Source organism: Hemiscyllium ocellatum, chromosome 20, assembly GCF_020745735.1.
Source record: "Hemiscyllium ocellatum isolate sHemOce1 chromosome 20, sHemOce1.pat.X.cur, whole genome shotgun sequence".
NCBI lineage: Eukaryota > Metazoa > Chordata > Chondrichthyes > Orectolobiformes > Hemiscylliidae > Hemiscyllium > Hemiscyllium ocellatum.
The window spans coordinates 13135050-13149783 of NC_083420.1; the positions used below are offsets into that span (position 1 = coordinate 13135050).

General features: G+C 40.3%; 1 protein-coding gene across 2 annotated transcripts in view; it reads right to left on the reverse strand.

Annotated features, from left to right (window-relative positions):
• The window catches only part of zc3h7a (zinc finger CCCH-type containing 7A), an 89584-nt gene that overhangs the window by 58770 nt on the left and 16080 nt on the right, over positions 1-14734 (reverse strand). The window contains exons 2-5 of one of the 2 annotated variants that reach the window (XM_060840512.1): positions 8436-8541; positions 4201-4240; positions 3243-3437; positions 2726-2884 (exon numbers count right to left, since the gene is read on the reverse strand). In XM_060840512.1, the coding sequence (XP_060696495.1) occupies positions 2726-2884; positions 3243-3437; positions 4201-4240; positions 8436-8503 (462 nt within the window). In that variant the 5' untranslated portion in view covers positions 8504-8541. The remainder of the gene's footprint in view (positions 1-2725; positions 2885-3242; positions 3438-4200; positions 4241-8435; positions 8542-14734) is intronic. The other variant, XM_060840513.1, reaches the window with a different exon arrangement.

The window sequence follows — 14734 nt, forward strand, 5'->3', positions numbered from 1 at the left end:
TGAAACATAACTTGTTCCTGGCTACCATCAGTTCTGAAAAGAGTCACTAGACCTGAAATATTAAGGCCTTTTGTCTCCACAGGTGCTGCCAGATCTGCTGAGTGTTTCCAACAATTTCTGTTTTAGTTTCTGATTTCCAGCATCTTCAGTTTTTTTAAAGAAAGGCAACTATAAGGGTTGGAGTTAAAGTAAATTGGGTTAAAAGATAAGATAGTAGGAATCCAGATGTTAAATGAAGTATTAGCAACTTTGATCTAAGATTTATCCCAGTGCAAAAGAAAGACTCTTTGCAAAGGATGCATTGCCCGTAGCTAAATAAGGAAATTAAGAATTGTATCAAATTCAAAGAAACAATGTAAAGGTCTGCAAAGATTAGTGGATCAGATTCTAAGAACCAGCAAGGAGCAACAATAAACAAGAAAGGATAAATCAAAAGATGAGAGAAAGCTCATTAGAACTTATTATTAAAGAATTATAAAGCAAGGTACTGAGAAAATCGTAACATTATCAGGCAGATTCAATGTGGCTTTGTGAAAGGGAAAGTGTTGAGCTAATTTATGATTTTTTTGAGGAAATAATAAGGAAGGTTAATGAAAAGAAAACCTGTAGATGTTGTGTACTTAACATTTCCAAAAGGTATTTGATAAATATGCCATATCAGCAATGACTGCAGGAAATAAGCTCAAATAGTGTAGGAAGTGACATAGTAGCATGCACAGAAGATTGGTTAGCTATTAAGAAGCAGAGAGTAAAGATCTTAGCCACATTGGCTAGCTGTAACTAAATGGAGTTTCAAAGGGCCAGTGCTGTTTACAAAGTATTCACTATTTATATCAATGGCTTGAAGGGAGGGCTGACTACATGTAGTTAAATTTGTCAAAGGCAAAAGTAAATTGCCAAAAGAAAGTCAGAGTCATCAAAGGAATAGCTATGGTTTAAATTAGTCTGAAAAAAATTAGCAGAGGGAGTATAATGTAGTTAAATAGAGAGAAATTGCAAACAGTGGTGGAACAGACGGATCTGAATGACCTTAGACATTAATCATAAAAAAGTTACAGGTACAAGAAGTTGATTAGGAAAGCAAATCGAATGTTAATGGCTATTGTAAGAGAAAGAGAATGTAAGTGTTGGGAGGTTTTACTGCAGTTGTATTGGGCTCTGTTGAGGTCACATCTGGAGTAATACACTTGTTTTCATCTCCTTATTGGAAACATAAATAATTGCATAAGAAGCAATTCAGAAGGGTCATTCAACTCATTCCTGGGCCAAAGGACCTGCCTTACAAAGAAAGGTATAACTAATTGGGTGTTTTAGAATTTAAAAGAAACACGATTATCTTACCAACAACATATAAGATCTTTGGGGACTTAATTGGATAGGTACCAGGAAGATACCTGGCCTTTCATGGCATGGTCTAAAACGAGGGGACATTATTTAAAAGTAGGAGGTCTCCTATTTAATACAGAAATAGGAAATATCTTCATTTCTCTCAGTGGATGATTAGTATGTAAAATTCTCTTTTGCAAAGAGTAGTGATGGCCGAATCATTGAACTCATTCCACATATAGTCAGATTTTTGACATATGAGAGAACTGGGGGTTAGAGAATGCAAACAGGAAAGTGGAGTTAAGACAACAAACAGACCAACTATGATCTTCATGAATGGTACAGCAGATCTGAAGGTCCAAATGGCCTACTCCCATTCTTGAGTTTGTTATTAATAATAGAAAATGATTTCAGTTACTGTTTGGCACAATAGATTTTCTAGTACTTTGCAGTTTTGGGAAAAGAACAAAAACGCTTGATTCAAATAGCAGCAGAAAACTCCCCCTTAACACTTGCATATGAAGGGAATGTTAAACAGCTGTAGGGCACCAAAACACAATGAATTTTCAAACACTATTACTTTCAAAAGATCTAAAGCTGTTTCATTCATTCTGAAGACAACATTTGAAAAAATTATACTGAAAGGTGGAGGTGGTAGGAACTTGGATAACAATTTAGAAACTAGAGAATGCTGAAATTATATGACTCAAAAGGACACTGAAATAAATCATGAAGCTTTCAGTGAAGTGAGAAATCAATCACGTTGATTTATTTCTCTCCTCCCTTTCCTATTTGTCATAAGTTTATCATTTTATCCTACATTTTTAGGTTCCCAACTCCATGGCCTTCTGATCACATTACAATGGACACGCATACTGATTCTAGCACTCTGCTAATGTTACTCTCCAAGGGGCATTGAAAAACAGATACAAAACCTAAGCAACGCTCAACTGCCCTATTTCCTTTACCTCTTTATAAGGAAGTTCCTTATCTGTTGATAGCACAAACCACCCTCATCCCCATGACTGGGAGCAAAAAATAACTGGCAGACAAACTACAGACAAAATCAACATCCTAGCATCCTCAATACAGTGAACACTGAGGCATAGCTTCCGCAACACTGTTGCAATACTACTGCATTCAGATTGTTAATTTAAAGTTTATTTTTCTACATTACCTCCTGACATTAAGTGCTCACTTTTCTGATAAAATTACTAGCATTAGTAGGTGCCACCTTTCTTTAAAGATTACGAACTGTAAGCCCCTGATTAAAGGAATTGCTCAATTGTTTGTCAAGTAATATTCAAAATAAATAAGCACTGCACAGTATGAATGGGTTGAAAGCACAGTATGCTTTGAATAATGGTTGTCAAGTAGAGGCGACAGCCATTTCCCTTACCTGTGGCACAGCTAGTGAACACTCCGCAACAACTTTGTAGGCTTCTTCATGTCTTCCTAACTCTTTCAAGGACTTTCCTTTACGATAGAGTGCTCTGTAATTACGATCATTCAACTGTAAAGCTTTGTCACAATCATCTAATACTCGATTATAGAGGCCCTAAAATGACAAGAGTTGCACGGGTGAGAAATATTGTTTAAGATGGTGATACAATTAGCTTTAGCCTTTAAAAACAATAATGGGGAGGAAATAAATTGGGCGAAATAATTATCAAGTTATTTCTGTAGGAAGTGTGCATGCACAGTATATAGATGAGAACAGATCTGGGTTCAGTGATGATACTAAACAGAGTATACCCAAGAAAGATATCAATTTTTAAAGCTGGATAATTTTGAAGCAAAATTACAAAACAGATTTCCATTTCCACAAAAGATGATCAAAGGTCTAAATATGAAACAATTAGATAGAAAATGAATCAGCAAATATTAGAACTATGTTGCTGTGCCCTTTATCTTACCATATTCAAGTAGCAGGCTGCACGATTTGCATACAGCTTTTCTATTACTCCATTTACAATACTGACTTCTTCAGATGCATAATGAGCCACATTTAAAGCCTCAGTATACTGATTCAAAGCATCAGCCCAATTGCATTCTCTGAACTTATCATTTCCCTCATCATTTAAATTTCTTACGAGGTCTTGAAGAAACACCTAAAAATTAACATAATTAATGTAGATGCAAATATTACACTGTGCAACAATAAACTCATACGCTTTCTTAAAGGGGAAAGAAAATCTAAGGTAACAACTCTTTTCCAAGCCCTTTTGATGATAAGAATAAAACATCACTTTTTTTTCAAAGACCATCCAAATCTTTACTTGCATGAATCTTCAATAGTGCTTCATTTTCTATCAGGCCACATTGGCATTGACGCTTAGATATCAGCCACGGTTGAGTGTCCTCTTACCTTCATTTCAAGAAGCTGTGGTTTTAAGTCCATCACAAAGACTATTTTATTTTCATGATAAAATCAATCATTTGTAGCTTTTTGCTTCCCCATCCAGCTTGTTTACACCATGTTTACATAAAGGAAGAGATTTAAATGTGCTCATCTCAAGTAATGTAAATACTTGTGTGAACTATTATGCTCAGTTCACCCCTCAGGAGTTGCATTATTTGTAAATCTAATATTGCGCAAATTCACTTACGCATTTTTCCATTCAATTCCTCTCTGCATTGTACTTACATAATCCAACAAAGTTAACTAAGGGAAGATGTGAATCTCCCCAAATCATAGGAACATCTTGATGTATTACAATTTCAATCTCAGGAACACAAGTACACTTTTCCGAATTAAGTTTAAATTTTCATCAAGAATCCTTGACAAGAATCACATTATCTTACCTACACCCTCTTAAAAAAAATATTCAAACTATTAGATTAATTGAGATACATTAAAAATATGTATTTTACCTCATATTCTCGTTCGGTACCAGGATATGGCAATGTAGACCTGCAAAACAAAAGGGGTTTTTCGTTGATAGTGGACCCATCCAAATCTTTCTGGCATCTATTTCCAACAATTAAGATTCTACTAATGACAGCATTTTTGCAATTACCAGCACTTTAAAAGTCAGATTACCAAAACAAACAGCCTTGTGTCGTGACCCATTTAATTATATTTTGCTTTAACACATTAATAACCAGGATGATGTGAAGCAAAGAAGCATTAGCACTCCATTGCCTAAAAACATATGCAGCAATATCAGCTACTGTATTGGAAAAGATGATGAAAATCATACAACTGTTTTTTAGCCTATATTTTTAAAAATTGACACTTGGTCCACTGCAGTTCCATGGTTTGGTATGCTGAGACCACTGACAACTTATTTTATTAAATATTTTAATAAAACAAGAACTGGGGATCTGAAACATTAACAGAAACTGCTGGTGAAACTCAGCAGATGTGGCAGCGTCTGTGGAAACAAAGACGATGTTTCAAGCTTGTGCACTGTAAGTATTTTGGTGTCTGTCTCAGAGAAATATAAAACTTTCGACTAGCTGCCCTAAGTAAGCACTAAGTCAAAAATTTGCACAGTATTCCAAAATGGCCTTTTGAAATAATTCTCAGACGGTCTTTACTAATGCAGGTCCTTAACACATCATGGATACTGAGCTTATAGAAACAGAAAAAATAAGTTCCTGTTTGAAAACTAAAACAAAGTCTAAATCAGAAGAAAGAAAACAGAAAGTAAAAGGCCAATTTAATTCTCGTAACAAGAATTCCATTTGTAGTGTGCTTTTCACAACTACTATATGGCTAAATGAAATCCTTTTGAAATGTGGTCACTGGACAAAGGAAACAGCAGCGATTTGCATACAGCAATCTCTTACAAGTAGCGATGTGATAAATGATCAGATAATCTTCAAGACTTGCAGCTCAGATGCCAGCTGCCGCAGTTGTGAGTATGTTAGCCAAGCTGGGGAGTTGGTTTGCAACTGAAACCGGCAACAGGAATGGAACCAAATAAAATTCCAGAAAACCCAATACAGCCGCGCTTCACAGGAGGCTCTCAAGCACTGAAGATGTCACCTAAACAGGAGGCGAAACATCTGCAAATCAACTTCCCAGCTCAGCGAATATACCCACAACTACGACGATCAGGTATCTGGTTATATCAGGGTGAGGGACTAAGACTGGTCAGGATGCCAGGAATGACAACTCTGCCCTTCTTAGAAATAGCACAATGTGACCTATCACATCCAAACAGCTAATTTTAATATCTCATCCAAAAGCAAGTATCTCTGATAATGCTGCATTCCCTCAGTATTGCATTGAAGTAGGTGGCTTTGATTTTTGTGTTGAAGTCCTGAGTTAAACTTGAACTCAGGACCTTGTGACTCAGGCAAGCGTGCTAATGTCACAGCTAATGTCAAAATCTCTGCTGAGGAGGGGTGAAAGAGAAGTGATGTGACATTTGATATAGATACCTCCAAGATGTGAGATTTTGAGAAGCATAATACAACAAGAAATTCAGTAGTCTATTAGATAAATATACCTAAAGTAGCAGATGACTATATTAAGTTCCATGTACGGTTGAGTGTTCTAATTATCCTAAATTCAAATGCATTCAAGATTAAAGTTCACTATTTAAGGCACATGAATGTTGTAACCATTTCACATCCACAAGGAGAAATGAGTGATCACTATGACTTCTATCAAGGCTGTTCACTTGCAGAGTCTAAAAATAGTAGAAACAGATATCTCAAACTAAACTGTTTCTAAGCAAACATTATGCAAATTACAGACAAACGATCAGAGGCTTATTTAACCACAAACTGCTAACCAAAGATGATTACTGGATAGACTCAGCTGTACATTTGAAAACTAATTTGATAAGTTTCACATTTTCTAATCAATTTGCTCAAAGTTGTTATTACATGCCTCTGGAGGAGGTAGAGCTGAAAATGTGTTGCTGGAAAAGCGCAGCAGGTCAGGCAGCATCCAAGGAGCAGGAGAGTCGATGTTTCGGGCATGAGCCCTTCTTCAGGAGGAGATGTTCAAGTCCTTCCTCTGGAGGAGGTAGGACTTGAACATCTCCTGCCTACCACTAATATACAACTCTTTCACACTAGGTAATACTACAAAATTACAGGTGTTTTCTGAATGCTTCCCCCCATTCTGGAAACAAGTAATGAACAAAGGACTGTAGGCATTGAAGACTCTGCCAATGGTATAAGCCCTATGGCCCAGCACATCCAAAGTGGTTTTGAAATTGCACAAAAACAAAGACATAGACCCTGCAAACAATCTTCGCTCAGGCAATATTATGATACTACCTTTTTAAAAACATTTCTCATTAATTAGCTGATTTCAAAAATCACAAGATGCTCTTCCAATACAAAATCATGTTCTTTCAATACAGTATTAGATTTTACTGTCATGTGTACACAAGTATAGGAATATATGAGTATAGTGAAAAGTGTACAAAATCGCCATTCTGTGGCGCCATCCTGATTAAAAAACCAGAATTTTAAAAAACAAAATTCTTGTATGCAAATATTAACTAGAGCAAAAACATCAAATTACAGCATGGAACAGGCTATTCAAAGTTAGTTTGGGTCAGTTAGCTGAGTTGGCTGTATGGATAATTTGAGATGCAGTGATACCACACAGTTAAATTCCTGCATTGGCTGACATTACCATGAACAACTCTCCTGCTCAATCTCTCCCCTCCCCTGAGGCATGGCGACCCTCAGGTTAAACCACCACTGGTGCTCTCCTCTCTCTCATGGAAAGGCGACCTACCTTACTCAACTAAGCTTTTCCTGTTCTTACCCCTTTCCCATAGGCTTCTACCTGCAAGATTCAACAACTGACTCAAATTACCATGATCAATTGTCTCATGTATTAATATATCAGAAAAATAATGCATGAATCAGATAGAATATGTGGATATGCTTACATTTTGGAAAACCCCAACAATTATTTCACAATTTGGTTCCACCAGTAGTTATGGCTTGGGTAACTGCTAGCAGGCAATCACAATTTACTGAGCAACAGTGTCAACAAATACAAATCCATTGGCTGTATATCCAATAATTCCCAAGATATGCATCCAGTAAAAGTCATCCCCCATTAGGATCATCAGGTCCCAATAACTCTTTCATGTTTACACCCACTACCATAAAACACCCACACTGGGATTCTGAAAACAATTTCAGAAGAACATCAAGCCTTGATCAGTACCACAGCAGTAGAGTTCACTCATCATTTCTTGAATGTAATTGATTTCAACCGTATCAATATGGACAAGTGCTCAGCTGCAAGTTAGGGCAAAGACAAGAAACTGGAGATAGAATTTCCCATTAGCTCTTAGCTTGTAGGGTGGCAATATTATCGTGAGACAATTAATCCAGAAATTTAGCTAATAGTCTGGGGGTCCCATGGCAGATTGTGAAATTTGAATTCAGTAAAACAAATCTGGAATTAAGGGTCTAATGATGACCATTAGACCACTGTTGATTGCCAGAAAAACCCATCTGGCTCACGGATGTCCTTTAAGGCTTGAAGTATGTCATCCTTATCTGGAGACTCACAGTAACGTGGTCGACTCTTCACTTTTCTCTGGGCAATAAGGGATGGAGACTAAATACTGACCTAACCAGAGATGTCCATATCCCATGAGTGAATTTTTAAAAAAGTTTTTAACTGCACGAGAACGAACAACAGCGATGGGCAATAAATGCCAGCCTAGCCAGTGACATTCTATGATTGAAAAAAAAATGAAGTTAAAGCAAACATCTAAAGTAGTTCACCTTTCATGGTCAGTTAAGCACCTTGTACCATGAGAAATGGTAGCAAATAATTTATTCTGCAGTGTCTATTGCTAAGACTTAATGATTTTCACCACTGGTGCAAGGTGGGAGCAACGTGTCTAATCTCCCAGATTTACTTGCAGCAATTCATCAAGGCTCCCCTGACTGAAATTTTCAAACCCACACCCTCCAGATCTACGGTTGATGAACAATAAATGCTGAATAGTAGGCGTCACAGACGCCCATGAAATAATGCTTTGAAAAGTCAAAGTAAATAATCTGGCCAGGTACAGGAAATGCCAACATACTTCAGGTGTTGCTTCAGTGGGAGAAAATTGAATAATTTAATGAACTGTCAAATGAAATGAGTCACATAGAAAGATACTTACTGGATAAATTGTAGTCCTTTCTGAGTTTCTTGCCACCTATTACTTCTGTCCTTGGATACATTGGACATGTTATCCTTCACATCCAATTCCTCTAATGATTCGGTTTCTAAGTCAGAAAGGGAAACAATAAATTATAAACAACCATGCAAAAAAATTCTCATATTCTCCTTCTTCCCTAACATTACAAAGGGTAACAATTATATTTTTGTTTAAAAATTCATGCAACTTAATTGCAATAGTAAGGATACCACTGAATCAGCATTTTCTGTTTGCCAATGCATTGAACATCCTTTAAATGGGAATCAAAATGTATGTTTGGGCATGTAAAATGCCACAATACATCACCAACATTTTCCAGAACATTTTGCTTTAGTTTTAGCTCCATCAGTCAAATTTAATACAAGGCTTTCTCCTTAAAATCTCTCACAATTAACACAGGTACTGACAATTAATCCTCAGCTCATACGTATAACATGACAATCCCAGAGCAACACCAAGACTTGTTTACTGCAATAAAACAGAAAATGCTAGAAATTGTCAGCAGGGCTGGCATGGATCTGAAACACAGAACAGAGTCAATCTCCACAGATACTGTCAGACCTGCTGAATATTTCCAGCATTTACAGTATTTTTATGTTCTAGACTATATGCTGTCTGATTCAAGGCTGTTCATCATAGAAGCAGAGACACTGAAGCACAGATTAAGTGTTTGTGTTGACTCACTAAAATTTGAAACCAATTCCTGTGCCTAGACCAATGTTGTCACATTGCATCTGAGGAACAGGACAGTCAAAGTTTTGACCATATGCCCTTCATCAGGAATGGGGGGTGTCAAGAGGGTTGAGAGAATTTATGGGGGGTTGGGGGGGCTGAGGGAAAGTAACTTGGAAGGCAAAACTTCACAAACCTGACTGCCTCAGTTAACCCATCGTCTCTGCCTGCTCCTGCCTCACCGATCTTATCTCCTCATACCTCGACACCGTCCTGTCCCCCTTGTCCAAGAACTCTCACATACATTTAGGACACCACCCATGCCCTCCACAACTTTTGGTTTCCTGGATCCCACTGGCTCATCTTCACCATGGACATCCAGTCCCCGTACACATCCATTCACCATGATGAAGCCCTCTGCTTTTTCGTCTCCCGCTGACCCAATTAGTTCCCTTTCGCTGACACACTCATTCGAATGGCAGAACTGGTCCTCACCCTCAATAATTTCTCCTTTGAATCCTCCCACTTCCTTCAGACCAAAGGAGTAGCCATGGGTACCCATGTGGGCCCCAGTTATGCCTCTTCGTCGGGTACGTGGAACAGTCCAAATTCTGTAGTTACACCGGTGCCATTCCCCATCTTTTCCTCCATTAGATTGATGACTGTATCTTTGCCACCTCATGCTCCCACAAGGTGGTTGAACAATTCATCAAATGCACGAACGCCTTCCACCCTGATCTCAAGTTCACCTCTACCATCTCGGACACCTCCCACCCCACTTCCTGGACCTCTTCATCTCCATTTCAGTAACCCACTCAACACAGTCATCACTTCAAACCCACCAACTCCCACAGCTACCTGGACAACACCTCCTCCCACCTTCCCACCTGTAAAAATGCTATCTGTTACTCCCAATTTCTCTGTCTCCACTGCATCTGTTCCCAAGAGGAGCAATTCCACTCCAGAAGATCCCAGATGGCCTCATACTTCGAGGATTGCAATTCCCCCTCCCACGCAGTCAACAATGCCCTCCAGTACATCTCCTCCACTTCCTGCACCTCTGCCCTTGAACCTACCCCTCTAGCTGCAACAAGGACAGAACCCCCATTAGCCTTTTCCGTCACCTATAGTCAGACCCCACCAAAGATATATTTCCATCCCCACCTCAATCAGCATTCCACAAAGACCATTCTCTCCAAGACTCCCTTATTAGATCCACACCAATCCACCTTCCACTCCTGGCACCTTGCCTTGCCACCGCAAGAGGTGTAAAACCTGTGCCCACACCACTCCACCTCACCTCCATCCAAGGCCCCAAAGAATCCTTCCACATCTGGCAGAGATTTTCCTGCACATCCAAACACCTCATCTACTGTGTCCATTGCACTAGATGTGGCCTCCTCTACATTGGGGAGACAGGACGCCAGCTTGCAGAATGGTTTAGAGAACACCTGAGACACATGGACCAAACAACTCCACCGCCTTGTGGCCAACCACTTCAACTCCGCCTCCCACTCTGCCAAGGATATGCAAATCCTAGGCCTCCTCTACTGCCTAATCCAAGCCATCTGACACCTGGAAGAAGAACACCCCATCTTCCGCCTTAGGACCATCCAACTACATGGCATCAATGTCAATTTCACCAATTTCTTCATCTTCCCGCCTGCCCCCACCCACCCATATCCCAGATCAAACTCTCCAACTCGGCACCACTCTCTTGAACTATCCTACCTGTCCATCTTCCTTCCCACCTATCCGCTCCAATCTATCACCATCACCCCCCCACCTTTGTCTACCTACCGCCTTCCAAGCTGCCTTCCTCCCAGCCCCACTCTCCTCCCATTTATCTCTCAACCCCCTTGACCCTGCCTGAAACGTCGATTCTCCTGCCGCATAAGAGTTGATAATGTCATCATTCCAAACCTTTGCCTATACATAGCATCATAGATAAATACTTGGACATTTTTAAAAGAATGTGATAAATTAAGCATTCTGCGATTTTCTTCTCTATTACAATAAGGAAAACACAATCATAGACCACAATTCCGTTATTGTATAAATGAATTACAATACATCAATTAAAAAGACTGCTCAGATATACATTGAAACTTCATTCCAAGCAAACAGAATAAACAAAAAATACTTTAAAAATAGATTTTAAGCTGTACAAGATGAACACATTCTTCACATTATCATTAAGCCAAATTTCCAGAAGATGCAAAATGCTATTTTATCACACATATAGACTTTTTTTGCACAAGATAACTTTGCCCTCATACAGTTTTTGGTTGTGTACTCAAATCTTATATCACAATCCATCCAAGCAGATACACAGACATTAGTCCAACATTGAAAACCTAACACAATAAGTAGGAAAAGAACAAAATCTGTTTCAGGTGAAGTGATAGCAGATGCTGTAATTATGTCTTAATCCTTCAAAACTGCAAACACATCACCTTAACAAGACTGTTAAACGCTTAGCAGATATCCATTCAGATCTAACTCAATTAGGGAAACAGTGAAACAAACAAGAAAATAATATAATCAGTAGCAGGGCAACAAACACATCAAGAACTGCTAAGCTATACAACTGTACTGTATTAAGTTTATTTGAAAGTGCTTCGGTATTAATAAAATGCGTTAGTTTGTTTGGAATATTGTAATGGGATGCAAATCCTGCTGTTATTTAAATATTCTCTGGCGCAGCTGGAAAATAACACAGATTGAAAGGCTATTGACCACTGATAACCAAATAAAATACTCAAAAGGACCAAAACCACATTACAGCATCGCTGAATGATACAGCACTCAAGTCTGGGGTTTGACGTCACAGATGATCTCCTGAAGGTGAACATCCAACAAGCCTCGCTCTTTGCCTTGGAGGCCTCCAAGATAATGTTCTGGTCCAGAGTCCACTCTGTGGAAGAGGAAGAGACAATCTTCTTCCAGATGCACAGGAAGAGCTCTTCGTTGAAGGACGAAGATGGCTGGGTAACGTCACCTCAGTCCAACATCCTGAGGATCAGCAAATCCTTTAATGCCAGACTGTGTGACATGAAGCCCACAGGAAGTGCAGCCTCGTAGCTGTCCCTGTCCTCTATCATGGAAGTCTTTGACAACAACATGGGGGAAGAGACTGGACCAGCCGTTATCTCTGGATGAGCTGACCAAGGCCCTCGAGTTCTGAGAAAAGAATAAAACTCCTGGAAGTGATGGCTTAGTGGCTAAAGTGTATTCAGCTCTGCGGTACTTGATCGGCCAGGGCCTGCTGGAGGTGTACAACAGTATGCTTCTGGAGGTATCATGTTCAAATCCATGAGGAAAGGTGCCATCACCCTCATCTACAAGCAAAAGGGGGACAGAGAGGAAATAAGAAATTGGCAACCAATTTCATCACCAAATGCAGACTACAAACTCCTGTCTAAGGCCAGTGCCAACTAGGTTAGGTCTGCTCTGGGATTGGTGATTCACCCTGACCAAACCTGTCCTGTGCCAGGCAGGACAATGTCTGAGAGCCTTGGGTTCCTCATAGTTATGACTGCTACGTGTGGGACAGGGGAGGCCTTTGACAGGATATCACACACCTACATGTGGGACATGCTCTCCAAAATGGGCTGTGGGGAGGGAATCCACAATTGGGTCAGGCTGCTCTACACAAACATTAGTGCAGTCTCAATCAGTGGGTGGGAATCAGAAAGCTTCCCGATCAGAATTGGAGTCAGGTACAGCTGCGCAATCTCTCCTGCATTGTTTGTGTGTTGGGTAGAGCCCTTTGCCGAGTCCGTCAGGAAGGATGCAAGCCTGAGAGGAGTGACTATTCCAGGCAGCGGAGGCCTGCAGGTCAAAGCCTCCCTGTACATGGATGACGTCGCCGTTTTCTGCTTGGACCTGTTTTGTGTGCAGACTCATGAGCATCTGAAACCAGTTCAAACTGGCCTCAGGAGTCAAGGTAAATCGAGGCTACAGGGAAGCCATGTTCTTTGGGCTGACCGCTCCATTATTCCCTTCACTGTCAAAATAGAGTATCTGAAGGTGCTGAGAATATGGTTTGGAGGGCCAGGGTGTGCACACAAATCTTAGGAGGAGTGCTTTACCAAGGTGAGGGGGAAAATGGGCTTTTAGGAGCACTGCTGCTTCTCCATTGCCAGTAAAAAACTGGTCATCTACGTGGTGACCCATCCTCCAAACCTGCGCTGTTGCAGTCATCTGAGCCATCTTCCACTTCACTTGGAGATCTAAGATGGACTGTACCTACAGGGACACCATGACCAAAACTCTAGCTAACGAGGGGGAAACATACCCAACGCCACCCTCCTCCTTTGTGTGTGGCTACATCAAGTTGTGCAAAGACCATCGGCACACAAACACCAAGTTCACTATGTACTGAGGTTCCACCTGTTCCTGGTGTTGTCACCGAATGCTCCAAGGAGTTGGACCATTCCATATCACCTTCCCTTGTGAATAAATTTGCAAAGTCCAACAGAAAGTGGTCAGCACGTAGCTAGAGACCCTGCGGAAAAAGGAGAGGGTAGATCCTGTTGCTTGGTATCCTGAGCAGACTGTCAAAAATCATTTGGCAGAATGCTGCATCAACAGAACTTTCCAACAAGCACCAAGCCATCACCTGACATTTCCTGTGATATCCTTCATGTATGCCCAGTCTGTCTGTGCCTCTGCACATTACACCTCTGCAGCTGCTTTGAGGGCAGAGACTGTCACACATCTCCGTCTGGAATGCGCCTTTGCAAAACAAGTCTGAAGAAAGAGGCAGTGGCTTTTTTTTGTCGATGTTTGTCCTAAGCAGGACTCCGTGCTCTACGGTATGTTCCTGGGAGGCACACCAAGACAAACATCAACTGTGCCTGGAGGCCATCAATTAAGTGAACAGCGCTCTTTGGTCTGCCTGAAACTTGCTGGTTTTCCAGAGTAAGGAGTTGACCCCAAGTGAATGTTACAGACTGGCACATTCCAAGGTCCAGGATTACGTCCTGAGGGAAGCAATAAAAGTTCGGTCAGCTGCCAAGATGCAGTGAGGAAAGACCACCATCTGAACTCGTTCCACTGCGACCATCCTGTGGCTTTGAGAGGTTATTCTGCTCTGGCTTTTTTTTAGAAGAGAGATTGTACGGCAGGGACACTGAACTGGTTATTAAATAGCTTGGGAGGCCTTGGGTTTTTTAAAAAGACATCCTGAATGGGTGTGGCCAGCACTGTCGGATCAGGATTTCTGGAGTTTGGGTTTACAGTAACATCAGATGCTGTCGGGGTCTCAGAGTTGGAAGCTTTGGTAAATACCTCCCGGCTGATCCTCTTTCTGAATTTTCTCTTGGTATTTTTTTCCTCCTGGATTGGAGAACTGCATGTGAGAATCTGCGTCTGAATTGTCCTTTTGCAAAGAGGTATGCTTATGGGATGTTACTATATTGGAACAGTTAAAAGGTAATAGTTACTGCATTATTAGTCAGTTAGATTTTCAACTTGAGTTGTTATTCTAAATTCCTCTTTCTTTGGTTCTATTTTAACTATTGTGTTTAAATAAATTGTGTTGTGGTTAATGTCGAGTAGTTTAACCAGTTGAATTGCATCTG